Raw genomic sequence first — 22,810 nt, 5'->3', positions numbered from 1 at the left:
TGATTAGTAGAGAACCACAAATCAAAACTACAATGAGATATCACCTCACACTAATCCAAATGGCCATCATCAAAAAATCTACAAACAATAAATGCTGGAGAGGGTGTGGAGAAAAGGGAACCCTCCTACACTGTTGGTGGGATGTGAATTGGTACAGCCACTATGGAGAACAGTATGGAGGTTCCTTAAAAAACAAAAAATAGAGCTATCATATGAGCTAGCTATCCCACTCTTGGGTGTATATCTGGAGAAAAACTTGGTTCGAAAGTATACATGAACCCCCATGGTCATTGCAGTGCTTTTTACAATAGCCAAGACATGGAAGCAACCTAAATGTCCATTGACAGATGAATGGATTAAGAAGATGTGGTACATATATACAATGGAATATTACTCAGCCATAAGAAGGAATGAAATAATGCCATTTGCAGCAACATGGATGGACCTGGAGATTATCATACTAAGTGAAGTAAGTCAGACAGAGAAAGACAAATATCATATGATATCACTTATACATGGAATCTAAAAAGAAAAAGATACAAATGAACTTATCTACAAAACAGAAACAGACTCACAGACTTAGAGAATGAACTTATGGTTACCAGGGGGAAGGGGTGGTGAGGGGGCATAGACTGGGAGTTTGGGATTGACATGTACACACTGCTATATTTAAGATATAATAGATAATCAATAAACAAATGAATTACTTTTGAAAATTAATTAATTAAATTAAAATGGGCAGAGGATCTGAATAGACATTTTTCCAAAGGAGACATACAGATGGCCAACAGGCACATCAGTAATTATTGGAGAAATGCAAATCAAAACTACAATGAGATATCAACTAACACCAGGCAGAAGAACTATTATCAAAAAGAGAACAGGGAGCCCTTGTACACTGTTGGTGAGAATGTAAATTGGTGCAGCCACTATGGAAAACAGTATGGAGATTCCTCAATAAATAAAAACTAGAACTACTATATAATTCAGCAATTCCACTACTGAGTATTTATCCAAAGAAAACAAAAAAACTTATCAGAAAAGATATATGCACCCCTATGTTCATTGCAGAATTATTTATAATACACAAGATATGGAAGCAACCTCAGTGCTTATCTATAGATGAATGGATAAAGAAGGTGTGTGTGTGTGTATATACAGACACACACACATAAAATGGCATATTACTCAGCAATTAAAAAAAAGAGTGAAATCTTGCCACTTGGGAAAACATTCTTGGACCTAAAAGGTATCATGCTAAGTGAGATAAGTTAGACAGAGAAAGACAAATACTGTATGATTTCACTTAATTGTGGAATCTAAAAAGCAAAACAAAAAAGAAACATAACAAAACGGAAACAGAGTTATAAATACAGGGAACACACAGGTGGTTACCACAGGGGAGGAGGCTCAGGGTAGGAAAGAAATACCAAGGGAGATTAAGAGAAACAAACTTCCGGTTGCAAAATAAATAGTCAAGAGTAGGAAATGTACAGTGTGAGAAATATAGTCAATCACTATGTAATATATTTATTTGGTGACAGATCGCAACTAAACTTATGGTGATCATTTTGAAATGTATACAAACATCAAATCACTATGTTGCATAACAGAATGTAATATGGTGTTGTGGGTCAATTATACTTCAAAAACAAAGAAATATTGAAAAAGAGATCAGATTTCCAGTTACCTGAGGTGGGGTGTGCAGGGAGGGGGAGTTGAATGAAGGCAGTCAAAAAGTAGAGACTTCCACTTATAAGATAATAAATAGTAAGGATGAAATGTACAGCATGATAAATATAATTAACACTGCTGTATATTATTAGAGTATAATTGTTTTACAATGGTGTGTTAGTTTCTGCTTTATAACAAAGTGGATCAGCTATACATATACATATATCCCCATAGCTCCTCCCCCTTGTGTCTCCCTCCAACCCTCCTTATCCCACCCCTCTAGGGGGTCACAAAGCACTGAGCTGATCTCCCTGTGCGATGCAGCTGCTTCACACTAGCTATCTATTTTACATTTGGTACTGCATATAAGTCAATGCTACTCTCTCACTTCGTCCCAGCTTACACTTACCCCTCCCCCTGTGCCTACAAGTCCGTTCTCTAAGTCTGCATCTTTATTCCTGTCCTGCCCCTAAGTTCATCAGAACCATTATTTTTAGATTCCGTACATATGTGTTAGCATACAGTATTTGTTTTTCTCTTTCTGACTTACTTCACTCTGTATGACAGACTCTAGGTCTATCCACCTCACAACAAATAACTCAATTTCGTTTCTTTTTATGGCTGAGTAATATTCCATTGTATATATGTGCCACATCTTCTTTATCCATTCATCTGTTGATGGACACTTCCATATCCTGGCTATGGTAAATAGTGCTGCAATGAACATAGTGGCACATGCCTTTTTTGAATTATGGTTTTCTCAGGGTATATGCCCAGTACTGGGATTAGTGGGTCCTATGGTAGTTCTATTTTTAGTTTTTTAAGGATCTCCCATACTGTTCTCCATAGTGGCTGTATCTATTTACATTCCCACCAACACTGATTTAATCCACAAGCATGGACAGGAAGGGGAAATCTATTACATAGGAGGGAGGAAGGGTATCAAAGGTTTCCAATAGTAAGCCCAGGAAAAGTGGTGCAGGTCAGTTTGACCTGAAGGAAAAAGAGAGACACAAAACAGAGAGAAAATAGTCAGAAAAATGCAACAATCCTTTCTGCCTTAGGGTAATTCTAATGGAATTCTTACCAGAAGAAACATGCAAACTAAGTAACAGTAATTAGACATGGTCTAATTAGCTTCACCTGGAAAGAAGGCCTGGTGAAGAGTAGCTGGTAGTTGGAGCCATTGATTCATTAAGTCCTCAAAAGGAAGAATAAGACATGGATAAAAGCACCAACTCAGACCTGTGCATGGGAGAGAATTCCTGGGGTCACCTGTCCTGCTGTTCCTCCCACTGACACAGGTCAATCATGGGATGCTATAAACCATGAACATGACAGACATGTGCTGTCATGTGGTCTGCTTGAAAGGACACCCCAGAAACAGATCCCATGGCCTGGGAAGAGGCAGAAGCCACTCTCAGGTGCCCTGTGTGGGATTCAGGACCATTTGGAGGGCTGTTCCTCGGATCGTTCTGAGGGAGCATTTGGGAGAAAAGATTCATGTAGAGAGTGCTGTGGAAGCCTCGTGTATTTCAGCCTTCACCAAGTAATCCAAAGGTTAATATTGTGACTTTTAACAACATAGAAACATGGTCATCCTCATTCAGCAGATCCAACAATCTTGTAATTCCAATAGGAAAAAAGAAATCTTTCTGAAGTGTTTTATTTGGGACGAATTTTTGATTTATTAGTAGAGAAAGAGTGGACATGACTTGTTATAATTTCTTCAAACTATTCTTCCAATATGGTATACTATTTGGATTCCTTTTATTTCTTTTTCTTCTCTGACTACTGTGGCTAAAACTTCCAAAACCGTGTTGAATAAGAGTGGTGAGAGTGGGCAACCTTCTCTTCTTCCTGATATTACAGGAAATGGTTTCAGCTTTTCACCATTGAGAATGATTCTGGCTGTGGGTTTGTCATATGGTCTTTATTATGTTGAGGTAGGTTCCTCTATGCCCACTTTTTGGAGAGTTTTTATCAAAAATGGGTGTAGAATATTGTCAAAAACTTTTTATGTATCTATCAAGATTATCATATGGTTTTTATCCATCAGTTTTTTTTTTTTTGTTTTTTGTTTTTGTGGTATGTGGGCCTCCCTCTGTTGTGGCCTCTCCCGTTGCGGAGCACAGGCTCCGGTTCATTGCAGAATTATTTATAATACACAAGATATGGAAGCAACCTCAGTGCTTATCTATAGATGAATGGATAAAGAAGGTGTGTGTGTGTGTATATACAGACACACACACATAAAATGGCATATTACTCAGCAATTAAAAAAAAGAGTGAAATCTTGCCACTTGGGAAAACATTCTTGGACCTAAAAGGTATCATGCTAAGTGAGATAAGTTAGACAGAGAAAGACAAATACTGTATGATTTCACTTAATTGTGGAATCTAAAAAGCAAAACAAAAAAGAAACATAACAAAACGGAAACAGAGTTATAAATACAGGGAACACACAGGTGGTTACCACAGGGGAGGAGGCTCAGGGTAGGAAAGAAATACCAAGGGAGATTAAGAGAAACAAACTTCCGGTTGCAAAATAAATAGTCAAGAGTAGGAAATGTACAGTGTGAGAAATATAGTCAATCACTATGTAATATATTTATTTGGTGACAGATCGCAACTAAACTTATGGTGATCATTTTGAAATGTATACAAACATCAAATCACTATGTTGCATAACAGAATGTAATATGGTGTTGTGGGTCAATTATACTTCAAAAACAAAGAAATATTGAAAAAGAGATCAGATTTCCAGTTACCTGAGGTGGGGTGTGCAGGGAGGGGGAGTTGAATGAAGGCAGTCAAAAAGTAGAGACTTCCACTTATAAGATAATAAATAGTAAGGATGAAATGTACAGCATGATAAATATAATTAACACTGCTGTATATTATTAGAGTATAATTGTTTTACAATGGTGTGTTAGTTTCTGCTTTATAACAAAGTGGATCAGCTATACATATACATATATCCCCATAGCTCCTCCCCCTTGTGTCTCCCTCCAACCCTCCTTATCCCACCCCTCTAGGGGGTCACAAAGCACTGAGCTGATCTCCCTGTGCGATGCAGCTGCTTCACACTAGCTATCTATTTTACATTTGGTACTGCATATAAGTCAATGCTACTCTCTCACTTCGTCCCAGCTTACACTTACCCCTCCCCCTGTGCCTACAAGTCCGTTCTCTAAGTCTGCATCTTTATTCCTGTCCTGCCCCTAAGTTCATCAGAACCATTATTTTTAGATTCCGTACATATGTGTTAGCATACAGTATTTGTTTTTCTCTTTCTGACTTACTTCACTCTGTATGACAGACTCTAGGTCTATCCACCTCACAACAAATAACTCAATTTCGTTTCTTTTTATGGCTGAGTAATATTCCATTGTATATATGTGCCACATCTTCTTTATCCATTCATCTGTTGATGGACACTTCCATATCCTGGCTATGGTAAATAGTGCTGCAATGAACATAGTGGCACATGCCTTTTTTGAATTATGGTTTTCTCAGGGTATATGCCCAGTACTGGGATTAGTGGGTCCTATGGTAGTTCTATTTTTAGTTTTTTAAGGATCGGTTCCCTTTTCTACACACCCTCTCCAGCATTTATTGTTTCTAGATGTTTTGATGATGGCCATTCTGACTCGTGTGAGATGATCCCTCATTGCAGTTTTGATTTGCGCTTCTCTAATGATTAGCGATGTTCAGCATCCTTTCATGTGTTTGTTGGTAATCTGTATATCTTCCTTGGAGAAAGATCTATTTAAGCCTTCTGCCCATTTTTGGATTAGGTTTTTTGATTTATTGACACTGAGCTGCATGAGCAGCTTGTATAATTTGGAGATTAATCCTTTGTCAGTTGCTTCATTTGCAAATATTTTCTCCCATTCTGAGGGTTGTCTTTTCATCTTGTTTATGGTTTCCTTTGCTGTGCAAAAGCTTCTAAGTTTCATTAGGTCCCATTTGTTTATTTTTGTTTTGATTTCCATTCCTCTACGGGGTGGGTCAGAAAGGATCTTGCTGTGATTTATGTCATAGAGGGGTCTGCCTGTATTTTCCTCTAATAGTTTTATAGTATCTGGCATTACATTTAGGTCTTTAATCCATTTTGAGTTTATTTTTGTGCATGGTGTTAGGGAGTGTTCTAATTTCATTCTTCTACATGTAGCTGTCCAATTTTCCCAGCACCACTTATTGAAGAGGCTGTCCTTTCTCCATTGTATATTCTTTTCTCTTTTATCCAAAATAAGGTGACCATATGTACATGGGTTTATCTCTGGGTTTCTATCCTGTTCCATTGATCTATATTTCTGGTTTTGTGCCAGTACCATACTGTCTTGTTTACTGTAGCTTTGTAGTATAGACTGAAGTCAGGGAGCCTGATTCCTGCAGCTTCATTTTTCTTTCTCAGGATTGCTTTGGCTATTCAGGGTCTTTTGTGTTTCCATGAAAATTGTGAAAAATTTTGTTCTACTTCTGTGAAAACTGCCACTGGTAGTTTGACAGTGATTGCATTGAATCTGTGGATTGCTTTGGGTAGTATAGTCATTTTCACAATGTTGATTCTCACAATCCAAGAACATGGTATATCTCTCCATCTGTTTGTGATGTCTTTGATTTGAATCTGTGGATTGCTTTGGGTAGTATAGTCATTTTCACAATGTTGATTCTCACAATCCAAGAACATGGTATATCTCTCCATCTGTTTTTATCATCTTTAATTTCTTTCATCAGTGTCTTATAGTTTTCTGCATACAGGTCTTTTGTTGCCTTAAGTAGGCTTATTCCTAGGTATTTTATTCTTTTTCTAGCTATGGTAAATGGGATTGTTTCCTTAATTTCTCTTTCATATTTTTCATTGTTAGTATAGAGCAATGCAAGAGATTTATGTGCATTAATTTTGGTCCTGCTACTTTACCAAATTATTGATTAGCTCTAGTAGTTTTCTGGTAGCATCTTTAGGATTCTCTATGTATAGTATCATGTCATCTGCAAACAGTGACAGATTTACTTCTTCTTTTCCAATTTGGATTCCTTTTATTTCTTTTTCTTCTCTGACTACTGTGGCTAAAACTTCCAAAACCGTGTTGAATAAGAGTGGTGAGAGTGGGCAACCTTCTCTTCTTCCTGATATTACAGGAAATGGTTTCAGCTTTTCACCATTGAGAATGATTCTGGCTGTGGGTTTGTCATATGGTCTTTATTATGTTGAGGTAGGTTCCTCTATGCCCACTTTTTGGAGAGTTTTTATCAAAAATGGGTGTAGAATATTGTCAAAAACTTTTTATGTATCTATCAAGATTATCATATGGTTTTTATCCATCAGTTTTTTTTTTTTTGTTTTTTGTTTTTGTGGTATGTGGGCCTCCCTCTGTTGTGGCCTCTCCCGTTGCGGAGCACAGGCTCCGGTCGCGCAGGCTCAGCGGCCATGGCTCACGGGCCCAGCCGCTCCGCGACATGTGGGATCCTCCCAGACCGGGGCGCGAACCCAGTTCCCCTGCATCGGCAGGCGGATGCGCAACCACTGCGCCACCAGGGAAGCCCTATCCATCAGTTTTTAATATGGTGTATCACATTGATTGATTTGCGTATATTAAAGAATCCTTGCATTCCTGGGACAAACCTCACTTGATAATGATGTGTGATCCATTTAATGTGCTGTTGGGTTCTGTTTGCTAGCGTTTTGTTGAGGATTTTTGCATCTGTGTTCATCAAGGATATTGGCCTGTAGTTTCTCTTTTTGTGACAACTTTGTCTGGTTTTTGTATCAGGGTTATGGTGGCCTCATAGAATGAATTTGGAAGTGTTCCTCCCTCCATTACATTCTGGAAGAGTTTGCAAAGGATAGGTGTTAGCTCGTCTCTAAATGTTTGATAGAATTCATCTGTGAAGCCATCTAGTCCTGGGCTTTTGTTTGTTGGAAGATATTTAATCACAGTTTCAATTTCAGTGCTTGTGATTGGGCTGTTCATATTTTCTGTTTCTTCCTGGTTCAGTCTTGGAAGGTTGTGCTTTTCTAAGAATTGGTCCATTTCTTCCAGGTTGTCCATTTTGTTTGTCATATAGTTGATTGTAGTAATCTCTTATGATCCTTTGTATTTCTGCAGTGTCAGTTGTTACTTCTCCATTTTCATTTCTAATTCTGTTGATTTGAGTCTTCTCCCTTTTTTCTTGATGAGTCTGGCTAATGGTTTATCAATTTTATCTCCACAAAAAACCTGCTTTTAGTTTTATTGCTCTTTGCTATTGTTTCCTTCATTTCATTTTCATTTATTTCTGATCTGATCTTTATGACTTCTTTCCTTCTACTAACTTTGTGGGGTTTTTGTTCTTCTTTCTCTAATTGCTTTAGGTGTAAGGTTAATTTGTTTATTTGAGATTTTTCTTGTTTCTTGAGGTAGGATGGTATTGCTATAAACTTCCCTCTTAGAACTACTTTTGCTGCATCCCATAGGTTTTGGGTCATCATGTTTTCATTGTCATTTGTTTCTAGGTATTTTTTTTATTTCCTCTTGGATTTATTCAGTGATCTCTTGGTTATTTAGCAACGTATTGTTTAGCCTCCATGTGTTTGTATTTTTTACAGTTTTTTCCTGTAATTGATATCTATGAGAACATAGCGTTGTGGTCAGAAAAGATACTTGATATGATTTCAACTTTCCTAAATCTACCAAGGCTTGATTTGTGAACCAAGATATGATCTATCCAGGAGAGTGTTCCATGAGCACTTCAGAGGAAAATGTAGTCTGTTGTTTTTGGATGGAATGTCCTATAAATATCAATTAAGTCCATCATGTCTAATGTGTCATTTAAAGCTTGTGTTTCCTTATTTATTTTCATTTTTGATGATCTGTCCATTGGTGAGATTGGGGTGTTAAAGTCCCCTATGATGATTGTGCTACTGTTGATTTCCCCTTTTATGGCTGTTAGCATTTGCCTTATATATTGAGGTGTTCCTCTGTTGGGTGCATAAATATTTACAATTGTTATATCTTCTTCTTGGATTGATCACTTGATCATTATGTAGTGTCCTTCTTTGTCTCCTGTAATAGCCCTTATTTTAAAGTCTATTTTGTCAGATATAAGAATTGTTACTCCAGCTTTCTTTTGATTTCAATTTGCATGGAATATCTTTTTCCATCACCCCACTTTCAGTCTGTATGTGTCCCTAGGTCTGAAGTGGGTCTCTTGTAGAGAGCATATATGTGGGTCTTGTTTTTGTATCCATTCAACCAGTCTATATCTGGTTGAATAGATACAAAAATGCTCTTTTGGTGGAGCATTTAATCCATTTACATTTAAGGTAATTATTGATATGTATGTTCCTATTACCATTTTCTTAATTGCTTTGGGTTTGTTTTTGTAAGTCTTTTCCTTCTCTTGTGTTTCCCACCTAGAGAAGTTCCTTTAGCATTTGTTGTAGAGCTGGTTTGGTGGTGCTGAATTCTCTTAGCTTTTTCTTGTCTGTAAAGGTTTTAATTTCTCTTTTGAATGTGAATGAGGTCTTTGCTGGGTAGAGTAATCTTGGTGTAGGTTTTTCCCTTTCATCACTTTAAGTATGTCCTGCCACTCCACAGAGTTTCTGCTGAAAGATCAGCTGTTAACCTTATAGGGATTCCCTTGTATGTAATTTGTTGCTTTTCCCTTGCTGATTTTAATATTTTTTCTTTGTATTTAATTTTTGATAGTTTGATTAATATATGTCTTGGTGTATTTCTCCTTGGCTTTATCCTGTATGGACTCTGTGCTTCCTGGACTTGACTATTTCGTTTTCCTTGTTAGGGAAGTTTTCGACTATAATATCTTCAAATACTTTCTCAGACCCTTTCTTTTTCTGGGACCCCTATAATTTGAATATTGCTGCATTTAATGTTGGATATGAGAATTGTCCTCAATTCTTTTCATTCTTTTTCTTTATTCTGCTCTCTGGTAGTTATTTCCAATCTTCTATCTTCCAGGTCATTTATCTGCTCTTCTGCCTCAGTTAATCTGCTACTGATTTCTCCTTGAGGATATTTAATTTCATTTATTGTGCTGTTCATCATTGTTTGTTTGCTCTTTAGTTCTTCTAGGTCCTTGTTAAACATTTCTTGTATTTTCTCCATTCTGTTTCTGAGACATTCTGTTTCCGAGATCATCTTTACTATCATTTCTCTGAATTCCTTTCAGGTAGACTCCCTATTTCCTCTTCATTTGTTTGGTCTGGTGTGTTTTTACCTTGTTCCTTCTTCTGCGCATATTTCTCTGTCTTCTCATTTTGGTTAACTTACTGTGTTTGGGGTCTCCTTTCCTCAGCTGTGCGTTTGTAATTCCTGTTATTTTTGGTGCCTTCTCCCAGTGGGTGAGGTTGGTTCAGTGTTTGTGTAGCCTTCCTGTTGAGGAGGACTGGTGCTTGTGTTCTGGTGGGTGGGGCTGGATCTTGTCCTTCTGGTGTGCAGGGCCACATCCAGTGTTGTGTTTGGTGTGTCTGTGAACTTAGTTTGACTTTAGGCAGCCTCTCTGCTAATGGGTGGGGTTGTGTTCCTGTCTTACTAGTTGTTTGCCATGAGGCATCCCACAATGGCCTTGCTGGCCATTGGGTGGAGCTGGGTCTTAGTGTTGAGATAGAGATCTCTGAGAGAGCTCTCACAAATTAATATTACATGGGACCAGGCGGTCTCTGGTTGTCCAGTGTCCTGGACTTGGCTGTCCCACCTTGGAGGCTCAGGCCCAACATCCAGCCAGAGCACCAAGACCCTGCCAGCCACACGGCTTGGAAGAAAAGGAAGAAAACAAAATGCACAGATAGAACCCCAAACAAATGGTAAAAGCAAACCTAAGCAGAGAAAATCACACAAATAAACATAAACACAAACCCTCACAACAAGAGAAAAAAGAAAAAAATAAATAAATGGAAGAGAGCAACCAAACCAATAAACAAATCCACCAATGAAAACAAGCACTGAAAACTAAACTAAGATAAACATAAGACGAAAAACAAATCAGATGCAGAAAGCAAACCCCAAGTCTACAGTTGCTCCCAAACTCCAAGGCCTCAATTTTGGGAACATTCATTGTCTATTCAGGTATTCCACAGATGCAGGGTATGTCAAGTTGATTGCAGGCATTTAATCCACTGCTTCTGAGGCTGCACAGAGAAATTTTCCTTTCTCTTCTTTGTTAGCACAGCTCTTGGGATTCAGCATTTTTTGGCCCCACCTCTGCGTGTCGGTCACCTTCAGGCATCTGTTCCCCCCCAGAAAGGAGGGAGTTAAAGGAGCAGCTGATTAGAACTCCCTTGCTCACTGAGGTCGTGGGGGAGGGAGGGGTTTGGTAGTCATAATTGGAATGTGGGGCAAGCCTATGGTGGCAGAGGCTGGCGTGACGTTGCAACAGCCTGGGCGCGCTGTGTGTTCTCCTGGGGAAGTTGTCCCTGGATCACAGGACCCTGGCGGCGGCGGGCTGCACAGGCTCCCAAGAGGGGAGGTGTGGATAGTGACCTGTGCTTGCACACAGGTTTCTTGGTGGTTGCAGCAGCAACCTTAACATCTCATGCCCATCTCTGTTGTCCATGCTGATAGCCGCAGCTCGCGCCCATCTCTGGAGCTCTTTTAGGTGGTGCTCTGAATCCCCTCTCCTCGTACATCCCTAAACAGTGGTCTGTTGCCTCTCTGGCAGGTCCAGTCTTTTTCCCAGGCTCCCTCCTGGCTAGCTGTGGTGCCTTAGACCCCTTCAGGCTGTCTTCACAGAGCCAACCCCAGTCCTCTCCCTGGGATCTGATCTCTGAATTCTGAGCCTCAGCTCCCAGCCCCACCTGCCCCAGCGGGTGAGCAGATGAGCCTCTCGGGCTGGTGAGTGCTGGTCGACACCGATCCCCTGTGTGAGAATCTCTCCACTTTGCCCTCCACACCCCTGATGCTGCGCTCTCCTCCGTGGCTCCAAAGCTTCCCCCTGCCTACTCTCCCATCTCCGCCACTGAAGGGGCTTCCTAGTGTGTGGAAACTTTTCCCCCTTCACAGCTCCCTTCCAGAGATGAAGGTCCCATCCCTACTCTTTTGTCTCTGTTTTTTTCTTTTTTCTTTTGCCCTACACAGGTACATGGGGATTTTCTTGCCTTTTTGGAAGTCTGATGTCTTCTGCTAACATTCAGTAGGTGTTCTGAAGGAGCCATTCCACATGTAGATGTATTATTGATGTATTTGTGGGGAGGAAGGTGATCTCCACATTGTACTCCCCTGCCATCTTGACGATCTCTCTCCTACACATGCAAGTAGTTACGAGAGTAAATCCTAAGAGTTATCATCCCAAGGATAATTTTTTTTCTATTTCTTTAATGTTATATCTACATGACATAATGGATATTCACAAATTTAGTGTAATCATTTCATGATGTATGTAAGTCAAATCAGTATGCTGTACACCTTAAACTTATACAGTACTGTATGCCAATTAGATCTCAATAAAACTGGAAGAAAACATTTTATGTTATTGCTAGAAATAATCCTATGAAGCATTAGTATTACCATTCCCATTTTTCAAAAGAGAGGTATGAAGAAGTGAGCAGCTAGAAGTTAAATTAGCAAAGAGGCCAAGAATAAACACTCCTCTCCTTGTGGTACCTGGGACTCAGCTTACCTCTTTTGGTTCCAACCCCATCATTTTTATCAAGGTAAACTACATTTAATACATTATAATAGTATACCATATTGGAAGAATAGTTTGAAGAAATTATAACAAGTCATGTCCACTCTTTCTCTACTAATAAATCAAAAATTCGTCCCAAATAAAACACTTCAGAAAGATTTCTTTTTTCCTATTGGAATTACAAGATTGTTGGATCTGCTGAATGAGGATGACCATGTTTCTATGTTGTTAAAAGTCACAATATTAACCTTTGGATTACTTGGTGAAGGCTGAAATACACGAGGCTTCCACAGCACTCTCTACATGAATCTTTTCTCCCAAATGCTCCCTCAGAACGATCCGAGGAACAGCCCTCCAAATGGTCCTGAATCCCACACAGGGCACCTGAGAGTGGCTTCTGCCTCTTCCCAGGCCATGGGATCTGTTTCTGGGGTGTCCTTTCAAGCAGACCACATGACAGCACATGTCTGTCATGTTCATGGTTTATAGCATCCCATGATTGACCTGTGTCAGTGGGAGGAACAGCAGGACAGGTGACCCCAGGAATTCTCTCCCATGCACAGGTCTGAGTTGGTGCTTTTATCCATGTCTTATTCTTCCTTTTGAGGACTTAATGAATCAATGGCTCCAACTACCAGCTACTCTTCACCAGGCCTTCTTTCCAGGTGAAGCTAATTAGACCATGTCTAATTACTGTTACTTAGTTTGCATGTTTCTTCTGGTAAGAATTCCATTAGAATTACCCTAAGGCAGAAAGGATTGTTGCATTTTTCTGACTATTTTCTCTCTGTTTTGTGTCTCTCTTTTTCCTTCAGGTCAAACTGACCTGCACCACTTTTCCTGGGCTTACTATTGGAAACCTTTGATACCCTTCCTCCCTCCTATGTAATAGATTTCCCCTTCCTGTCCATGCTTGTGGATTAAATCAGTGTTGGTGGGAATGTAAATAGATACAGCCACTATGGAGAACAGTATGGGAGATCCTTAAAAAACTAAAAATAGAACTACCATAGGACCCACTAATCCCAGTACTGGGCATATACCCTGAGAAAACCATAATTCAAAAAAGGCATGTGCCACTATGTTCATTGCAGCACTATTTACCATAGCCAGGATATGGAAGTGTCCATCAACAGATGAATGGATAAAGAAGATGTGGCGAATCTAAAAAAAAAAATGGTCATGAAGAACCTAGGGGCAAGATGGGAATAAAGACACAGACCTACTAGAGAATGGACTTGAGGATATGGGGAGGGGGAAGTGTAAGCTGGGACAAAGTGGGAGAGTGGCATGGACATATACACACTACCAAATGTAAAATAGATAGCTAGTGGGAAGCAGCCGCATAGCACAGGGAGGTCAGCTCTGTGCTTTGTGACCACCTAGAGGGGTGGGATAGGGAGGGTGGGAGGGAGGGAAATGCAAGAGGGACAAGATATGGGGATATATGTATATGTATAACTGATTCACTTTGTTATAAAGCAGAAGCTAACACACCATTGTAAAGCAATTATACTCCAATAAAGATGTTAAAAAATAAAAAAAAAAAGAAGGTCCAGCGAGGTTGGAGAACCACTCATGTAAATAGTAAAAGAAACAAACCACAAACAAACAAATCCAATAAACTCTTCTAAATAATTTATGGAACAAAATGCCATAAACTTAATTATAACCACATGCCTGTGACACAAGCGTTTTATTTTCCTTCCCAAGATTTTATACAATATATTTAGAATCTATGACCTTCACCACCATCATCCCTAGTGCATCACACACTTCTAAGGACCATCTGAGAAGGTTCGAGTGACCTGGCAACTCTTTGTCTCAACCTCTTTGGTCTTTTCTTCCAAAATGTCATGGCAGCATCCTTCACTTTGTTTCCATTCTCCATCATCGTTGCCCTCGCCATTATCCCTCTCCTCACCTGGATGAAGGTCTTGCTTCCATTCCACTGGTCTCTGCCTATGATGAGGCCAGATGCTATTCTGGCCTCAGCATCTCATCTTCACCCGTGAAATTTCCTCTAACCAGTATCATGAGTTGTTATAATGCTAATTACGACTCACCATAACACATCCCCTTCAAAGCTCTCTGCTTAACAGTATTTGTGGAACTGAGTTACATCTCTTCTCCCTAGCCAGAAAGAGACCAAATTTGTGTTGGGTTTTTTCTGTACATTCTAAAAGGATTTTGATTCACTTCCTAGATCTTATTACTCTTAACTGCTCTTCATCTAAAGTCAACTCCCACCGTTCCTTCCTCTCTCTTTTACCACTTGCAGCATAATTGCTCTAAATCCTTCCTTCTCATCACCAGTTCCTAAGTACATCCTAGTTTGGGGGGAATTCTGTTCTCATGGGATGTCACAAACACTACGTATGAACGGGGTGGCAAGAAACAACAAACATGCATGTTGTGTGTGTATTGCCTGTGTTCCAGCTTATGCTCTGTTGCCTCATGGACATTCTCACAGCACAGTTCAAAGAATTTCAAGAAGTGACAGTGGAGCATTAAATCAAGCCCTTCTGAACACAAAGCCCTGTGTGACAGCACAGGTCACATGCCCCGACCCTCCTAAAGTTATTAACATCTATCAGGCTTCATAAATAGATGGGAAGCCTATTAAAAATATATATATATTTCCAGAACCTAGCTTCAAAGATTCTCATACAAGTGGTATAAGATAGCTTCTAGAATCTGTATTTTTGACAAGCTCCCTGAGTGATCGTGATGGACTTCCTGGTTTGCAAAACACCACCTCAGGGCAATTCCGAGTCCCTAAAATACTGTTCACCTTCCCAGCAGCAGCCCTGGTGGTCAGCTGCTTTTCTTTCCCTATCTACTCTGTTGCCCACCACCAGGGTGCTGAGGGGAGGTCCAGATTAAGAGTGGCAGAGGTGACCCTAATGGACCCATGGCTTGCAGATACAATGCTGTCATCTGCTTCATGGTCTGATTTGCTCCCTGGCTCTCCTTGTCCCCGCCTCCTAGTGCATCTCCACATCTACACCCTGGGGTGTGTCTGTGGGCAGGAGCATCTATAAACTAGAGTCAGCCTCCTTTCCCAGACACTCTTTTCCAGGCTCCGGCCATTCCCTCACCCCCACCCAGCTCTGTAAACCAGACTCTTCAGAACTGCCCCCAACTCCTCCCTCTTTCTCAACTCTTCATTCCAAATGGATCCATCCTTTCAAAGTTTCTTTCCAAATCACACACAAATTCCTCCCCTTTTTTCTGTCCCTTCTGCCACTGCCTTGATCTATTTAGACCTTAATCTTTCCTCTCCTGAGTCACTTAAGTGACCTTCCAATGAGGTTCACTATCTGCCTCTGAGTTCTATCTGCACCTCTGCTATGAGAGTCCTCTAAAGGCCGTATCTAATATAATTATCTCATTCAAAATCCTTTCATGGCTCCTGAGACTCTCCAGTAAAATATTTAAACCATTCACTGTAGTATAGGAGGCCCTTAAGTACATGTCTCTTTCCTGCACATACACTTAATGCCAGCCCCACTCAGCTCCCAGAAGCTCCCTAAGGATACCATGTCCTTGCCCCTCCTGGGGTTTTGCAAAGTTATTTCCTCAGCTTCGAACATCCGTCTTCTGCATCCCCCCTTTTCTCACCCACCTAGCAAATTCTTGTTGGTTGTTTTATGGGTTAGCTCAGAAACCAATTCAAAATCACCTCCTTGTAACTGCCCTAACCTTCTCCCCATACTGTTACAATGACTGTCCCCCACCCCGTGCTGCTTCTCCTCCACTGCCCATGGCACCTGAGCCAACCCTGTGAGCACTTTGAGGGTTAAGTTGTTCCTGGCATGAAATGGGCTGCCAGGGACTCAGAACAGAGGAATGGTAACAGGTCAGGAAGGAAAGAAGGGTGAGGCTCAGGTAGATCTGCTCTCCCACCACCAGCTCAGTCCACAGGACACCGTCTCCATCCCAACATCCTGAACAATTTGCAAAGATGATCCAGATGCCAGTAGAATCTCTCAAAAAGCCCCATTCGCAGCCACAGGAGGACTCTGCTGTCCCCTTCTCTCCCCCACCCCTTTTCCCATCTGCACTCCAACACCCTCCTGAGACATTGCCTCCAGCCTCTAGGGATGCTTTCTCTCCTTTCTAACTGCCTTCCTGAATGTATGTTTTCCCCTGGGAGTTCTCCCTATTTTAAATTCTCAGCCCAGCTAAACTGCCACAGCACTGCAGGTGGGAAGAAATCACCAGAGAGAGAGAGAGAGATTTGCTGGAAGTTCCCGACATGCTTAACAACGGCTCTCACCTAAGGCGCTTCCAAAATAACCCAGCTCAGTGTTCACAGCAGACCCATGAAAAAGGCAGAGGCAGAGTTCAAGCATCTCTAAATAATACTTCAGTCTTCTGCTTTCAAGTGTTTTAGGAAACCCACCTCCTTACATTATCTGGAAAACCCAGCCCTGCAGATTTTTTTCTCTCCTTTACCTTTATCAGCCTACCAACCAAGAGAAGCCGAGGAAGCAGACAAGGTATCACCCTTAGAAATGCAGAGGGGTGCTGTACACACCCAAATTTGCCCACATCCAAGGACTCACTTCTGCCTTTTGCTCTGTGATTAAACTTCTTACTTCTATGGGGTCCTTATTCTTCCTCCAAGCAGAAGTCCTTGCCTCAATTCCGTGACCAGCGAGCTTCACTTTTAAGGTCCACAGACACCCCTTTGAGAAATCGGGGTGATGTATTTTCTCTATGCTGTCCACAGACCTCTTGCCCCCATCGAGCTCTAGAAGCTCTGCCTTGACCTATGTGTGAACTGCCCATCTGCCAGGACGCACACCACTGACCATCCCAGACATTCCTAAAGCCACCAAATCTACTTCCAGGATCTTCCCTTAGTGCCCGATGCCAGGACTCTCCCAACAACCTGCCCTTCCCCATGGGTCCCTATGAGCTGCATCCTGAGTGTTCGGGGTTCTACAACTCGGTGTGCTGCATGAATGGCCCTGGACTAGGGCAGGGAGAGGGCAAATAGGGAACGCAGAAACAGCCAGCTTTGAACTAGTCATGGGGGTGTGGTTGAGAGCTTTTACAACAGAACAATTGGAACACACTCTGCAACTATAGAAAGAAATCTTCTTTATACTCTCCTCAACCCACAGAGAAATTCAAAGCTGATGCTAGGTTATCTCAATCATTTGAATCTCGTTCAGTACCAAAGCAGTTTTTTACTCCACTCTGAAGTTCTAATTATGCTGAAGTACACACTGAATTTCATTTAGACAGAAGGACATTTTAATTCCCACTTTTTAGTTATTGAGCCAGAGTCCTCATGCTCAGAGTCTGTGGGTTTGGTTAATAATACGCAGTTGCACGCACACCTGAGTGCGGATGAGAAGTTACGTGTGGGTTATAACTCACTGTTCGGGTCTGTGACTCAGAGCCAGAGAGTGAAGCAGCTGCCTAGACTCCTGAGTTTCCTCTCATGGGCCTGCCCTCTGCCTCTTCTCCTTCCAGGGCTGAGTGGTGATGACTTCCTGGCCGTGGGTTTGCGCAGCGGCCGCGTGGTTTACAGTTACAACCTGGGATCTGGCACAGCAAGTGTCAGCAGCGATCCCCTCGATCTGAGCCATGGGATCCACACGGTCCATCTGGGGAGGTCCTTCCGAGCAGGCTGGCTGAAGGTAAAGGGCCATCCCTCTATCCGTCTCACAATCTTACTGCGTGCTGTTGTATTATCGGATCTGTGCTGAGGGACAGAGGTGAAAGAGCCCGGCCACCTGCCCCCATGAATTTCACAGACTAGCACACAAAACAGAAGACTAGGGGGTGTTGCAGTTAAGTGGTATGGGGATAAATTAGAGGATGACTAACATAAACAAGGTGAGAGAGAGGATTCAGGGACTGTTTCTCAAAAGAGGCGACACTGGCGTAAATAGCAATTCAGAAAAAGAAGCATGGTGAGCGTGGGCTTAAGGAACACCAGTAGTTCTTGGTGGCTTTCAGGCGAGGGAAGCGAAAGGTGTGGCTGGAGAGAGACAAGGTCTGTATCATCAAAGGACTTATCTAAATAGTTTAGATTTGCGTCCGGAGAGCTGTGGAGAGCTACCAAGAAATTTAAGAAGGGGGCTGGGTGCCATGGTCAGTTTCCATTTGCTGATAAATGACTGGTGGTCATTTGAGAACGGATATGAGAGGGAGGTAAGGCCAGATGGAGGAGGCCCAACGGGATGCCAGCTCCTAATCTTTGAAGAACTGTAATGTTGACTGAGATGCAGAACCATGACTGCTAGCTATTTCACAGACACCAGTGGAGAAGCAGAGAATTAAGTGGTAAAGTGTTTTTGAGTTCTTCAAAATTCAGGTCTGTGTAAGTTTTCATGCCAAGTTAATGGGAAATAACAAAAGAGTATCTTAACAGTTCACCCTGGGGAATCAATTTCTTTTTTAATAAGCTTTGAATTTTTTTTCCTTTTGAAGGTAGATGATCAGCAAAATAAATCCATCGTCTCCCCAGGAAAACTGGTTGGTCTCAATGTCTTCAGTCAGTTTTATGTAGGTGGCTACAGTGAATACACTCCAGATCTCCTACCGAATGGAGCCGATTTTAAAAATGGCTTTCAAGGTAAGACATGGACGGATTTTACACTATACCTACTTGTCTCAAAATTTGAGAAAAGAAAAAACTTTTAAAGAGTATATTTCTAATTCTAAAACCAGCAGTGAGGATTGCTTCCTAATCAGACTTAATCAGTTAGATTTTAATGGAAAACATTCGTTCACTGTTTATTAATCACTTAACTACCTATGTACTAGGTGTTAGGGTGTTTCAGTGAACAAAACTAGGATTCCTGCACTCGTGAATTTACATTCTAGTTGGATAAAGGCGGGAACAGACAATAAACACTAAATATAGTAAATAAATAAATTATATAGTAGTATAAGGTAATAAATTCTGTGGGGGGAAAAGGACAAGTAGAGCATGATATGGGGGGGTCAGGATTGTGGGTCATTTTTATATAGGTGCTTTTTAATATAGGGCAAGTAGGGTAGACCTCATGGAGTCACAGTAAAAATTGAAACTCCATCTAACTTTGGAATGTACTTGATATAAAAGATGATGGACAGATGGCTGCCACCTATCCACACCATGAAGATATGGCCCATGGAGGTCATCAGAGGCCAAGGGGATTAAGAGAAACCACCACACTTGGACAAGCAATCGTATTGCCATAGCCTGTCTCCTGTGTTCAAAAAGGAACATAGACTCAGACCTTCCCTATAAAGCTGATTCATAGTGGAGTTATCACATAAAGGCATGTTTTGAATTGTTATAATAATACATTTGGTGAAAATAAGCTTTTTGGTGGCTCCTAGTCCCAGAATATTTGGCCAAGGGGTTGCTCGTTGTAGTATCCTAAACCACTCACCCATGACCAGCCTACTCTCCATCAGAAGCCCAGCATTAGGGAGCAGGATGTGATGCATTTGGGGCACTTGAGTTCTCTGCCTGCCTGGCAACCCCATTCTCCCCACCCCCACTGACTTCTGCCTAAACACAGATGCAGGATGCCATGTACTTGAAACATATGAAAACAACACAGCTAATCCAACATAATACAAGGTCAGTTTCTAGTAAAACTAGTTCGTTCTGCCAAGGCTCTCAAAGAAACATTTTCTTTGAATGTATAATCTGTGCTGATTCTCAGAAGAGTGTCTTAAAGAATAGTTTAAAGCATATTAAGGCTCTATGCTCAATGCTCAACAGTTCTTTCACTGCAGGAGATCATCTGAAGGGCAAAACAAATCAATGAGTTTTTAAAGCATTATATTCAAAGAAAAGGATGGGTAAATTTATAAATGTGAAAGAAAGCACATCTTCCACTCAATGAAACAGAGACCTTGTTGGGGGTCATCAAAACCTGTTGTCATTTGTTCCCACACACACTTCTGTAAATATTCTGGATATAATCAAGCATATGAATGTGGATTCTGGAACCCAGCTGTCTGGATATGTGTCCCCTCTGCCACCTACAAGCTCCATGACCCTGGCGAGTCAACCAAACTCCTCCTGATTCACTGTGCCTCAGCTGTAAAATGGGACAATCACAGCACTTCTCTAGTTCCAAGAGTGAGCTAACAGAGAGAGAGCACAGAGCTTAGAGCTCTCAGTATGTTAGCAACGATGATGGTGCTGGTGGCAGGAGGAGACCCAGTTCCAGTCAAACCTTTGCTCCTCTTTCCCTGCCTCACAGACGTGGCTCTGGCTCTAGCCACGCTGCCTTCAGATCCAAGCTCTGCCAGGTAGTAGCTGTGTGACTCTTAGCCTGTTATTTACACTCTCTGATCCTCCATTTTCTCCTCTGTAAAAAAAAAAAAAACCTACCCCTTAGGGTGCTTGTAAGTTAATCAATTAAGTAAAATAATTATGTTAAGTGCTTATACCAGAAACCAGTACATGATAAACACAATAAATGTTAGCTATTAGTGGTATTCCATCCTACTGTCAAAGGACTTGATGCTTTCAAAGTTATTGAAGTCTAACATTTCCTGGTTTCCTGTTGTCTTGTTTTTTTCCCTTCTATTAGGAACTTTCCTTCACATCTTGTTAACAAGAACAAAGACTGGCTTTCGTCAACACCTGTCATTTTCTCCTTAAGTCTGTTAATGAGCTTACACTCAGCACATACACAGCTGGCCCTTCTTCTGACAGAAATAACTACATTGACAGGCCTGGAATCATGCCAGGCTTCTTAGGATGAAAATCTTGGGCAGGTCTTCTTGGAATTGGCACTTAATCCACAGTCTTATGGAAACTCCAGGACCTTAGCTTAGCCCTTAATTTTTTTTTTTTTTTTTTTGTGGTACGTGGGCCTCTCACTGCTGTGGCCTCTCCCGTTGCAGAGCACAGGCTCCAGACACACAGGCTCAGTGGCCATGGCTCACGGGCCCAGCTGCTCCACTGCATGTGGGATCTTCCCGGACCGGGGCACGAACCCGTGTCCCCTGCATCGGCAGGCGGATTCTCAACCACTGCGCCACCAGGGAAGCCCAGCTCTTAATTTTATCATTTGTCTCTTGAATCCTTCCTCAATGTCTGCACCTCCTCCATCATAAACTAGCCTTTATTATGTACTGCAAATTATAGACAAGTAGTACCACCCTATCAACATGACCAGATCACAATTGTACTATAAACCTGATTCCCCAGAGCTGATCTCACTGGCTTTAAAGAGTGATACAAGGTGACTTTAAAATATAGATTTCTGTACCCTGCTTAAGTGAAATCTCTATGATGAGGGTCTAAAAATTTGCATTTCAATGAGCCTCCCCAGATTTGGAAGCCACTATATTAATCAATCATAACAAAGCAAATACAAAGTTTTATGGAAGAATTTAATAATTAGGTTAAGATTATCACATTTGTCTTTAGAATGATGATTAAATCACACACAGTAAAAGAGTATCTGACATAGGCTTTCACATTTCTCTAAACACTCCAGATAGATAAATCTAATCCAGAAGTTCTCAGTCTAAAATACAGATTCTTTCTGTTGATCAAGGCTTTTTGCTTTTGTTCTGGAAATGTTTATAATGAGCCATTATTCTCCCTATAGCCTTTCATGTTCATGAAGAGGTTATTTAACACGTCTGCAGATTAAAAAATCTACATATGCCAGGCACAGAGGGCCTTACTGTTTCCTGTCCTAATAAGAGGGAGTCTTCCCTCTTCTCTAAAGGCATAGGGTTTTCAGGCTGAGGTTCATGGATGGGATTCAGTGGGTCTCTGAGTCTCCTGAAATCACACACACAATTGTGTGTGTACCTGTATGCATTTTTCTGGAGAGGAGAACCATAGCTTTCATCAGTGTTCTAAGATCTGTTACTTTCACCGTCAGACCTATTTAATTCTGATGTAGAATTAAAAATTACTTTTGACTAGTACGAACATGGGGAAATCTATTATCCTATCTATTGATTATTCTAGTGTCACAGCAGCTAGTGTTTATTGATACAAGGATTATTAAACATTACTCAACTGAATAGTGTGGACATAAAATAGATTCAGATTCATTAACAATGCTATAAAGATGTTATTCCAGCCCCAAAATGCCTCATACCATTAGTACATGCAGTTTCTGGCTAGTTCAACTTTTCTTGTTCTGTCTCTGTCTGTCTGTCTGTCTCTCTCTTTTTTTAATTCCATGAGATTTTTCAAACTAGAGCCCATAAGAGAAGAGTAATGAGTTCCCTGCAATAATTTACAAATTCACTTACTGTCAAAAAAAAAAAAAAAGCTATCACTTATTTGGAACTTTACCAGTCTTTCCAATATCATAGCTCCAAAAGTCTTTTTCATACCCACTTTATCACATGCAAGATATAGGCATGGAATACCTGGTGCATGGTACAATACTAAGCAGATTATGTTTAATCTGCTGTATAAATAGGAATGAAATTATACAATATATATTCTACAAATGGCTTCCACTGTAATTGCTTTTTTTTTTTTTTTTTTTTTTTTTTTTTG

General features: G+C 40.9%; 1 protein-coding gene across 2 annotated transcripts in view; it reads left to right on the top strand.

Annotated features, from left to right (window-relative positions):
* Window positions 1-22,810, top strand: part of EYS (eyes shut homolog) — a 1,767,714-nt gene that overhangs the window by 1,666,685 nt on the left and 78,219 nt on the right. For both annotated transcript variants that reach the window (XM_024133056.1, XM_024133057.1), the window contains exons 36-37: window positions 17,797-17,963; window positions 18,760-18,904. In XM_024133056.1, coding sequence (XP_023988824.1) covers window positions 17,797-17,963; window positions 18,760-18,904 — 312 coding nt within the window. The remainder of the gene's footprint in view (window positions 1-17,796; window positions 17,964-18,759; window positions 18,905-22,810) is intronic.

This window comes from Physeter macrocephalus, chromosome 10 (assembly GCF_002837175.3).
Source record: "Physeter macrocephalus isolate SW-GA chromosome 10, ASM283717v5, whole genome shotgun sequence".
NCBI classification, from domain to species: domain Eukaryota; kingdom Metazoa; phylum Chordata; class Mammalia; order Artiodactyla; family Physeteridae; genus Physeter; species Physeter macrocephalus.
The sequence above is the reverse complement of the archived record's forward strand: the minus strand, read 5'-3'. Positions and strand labels throughout refer to the sequence as shown.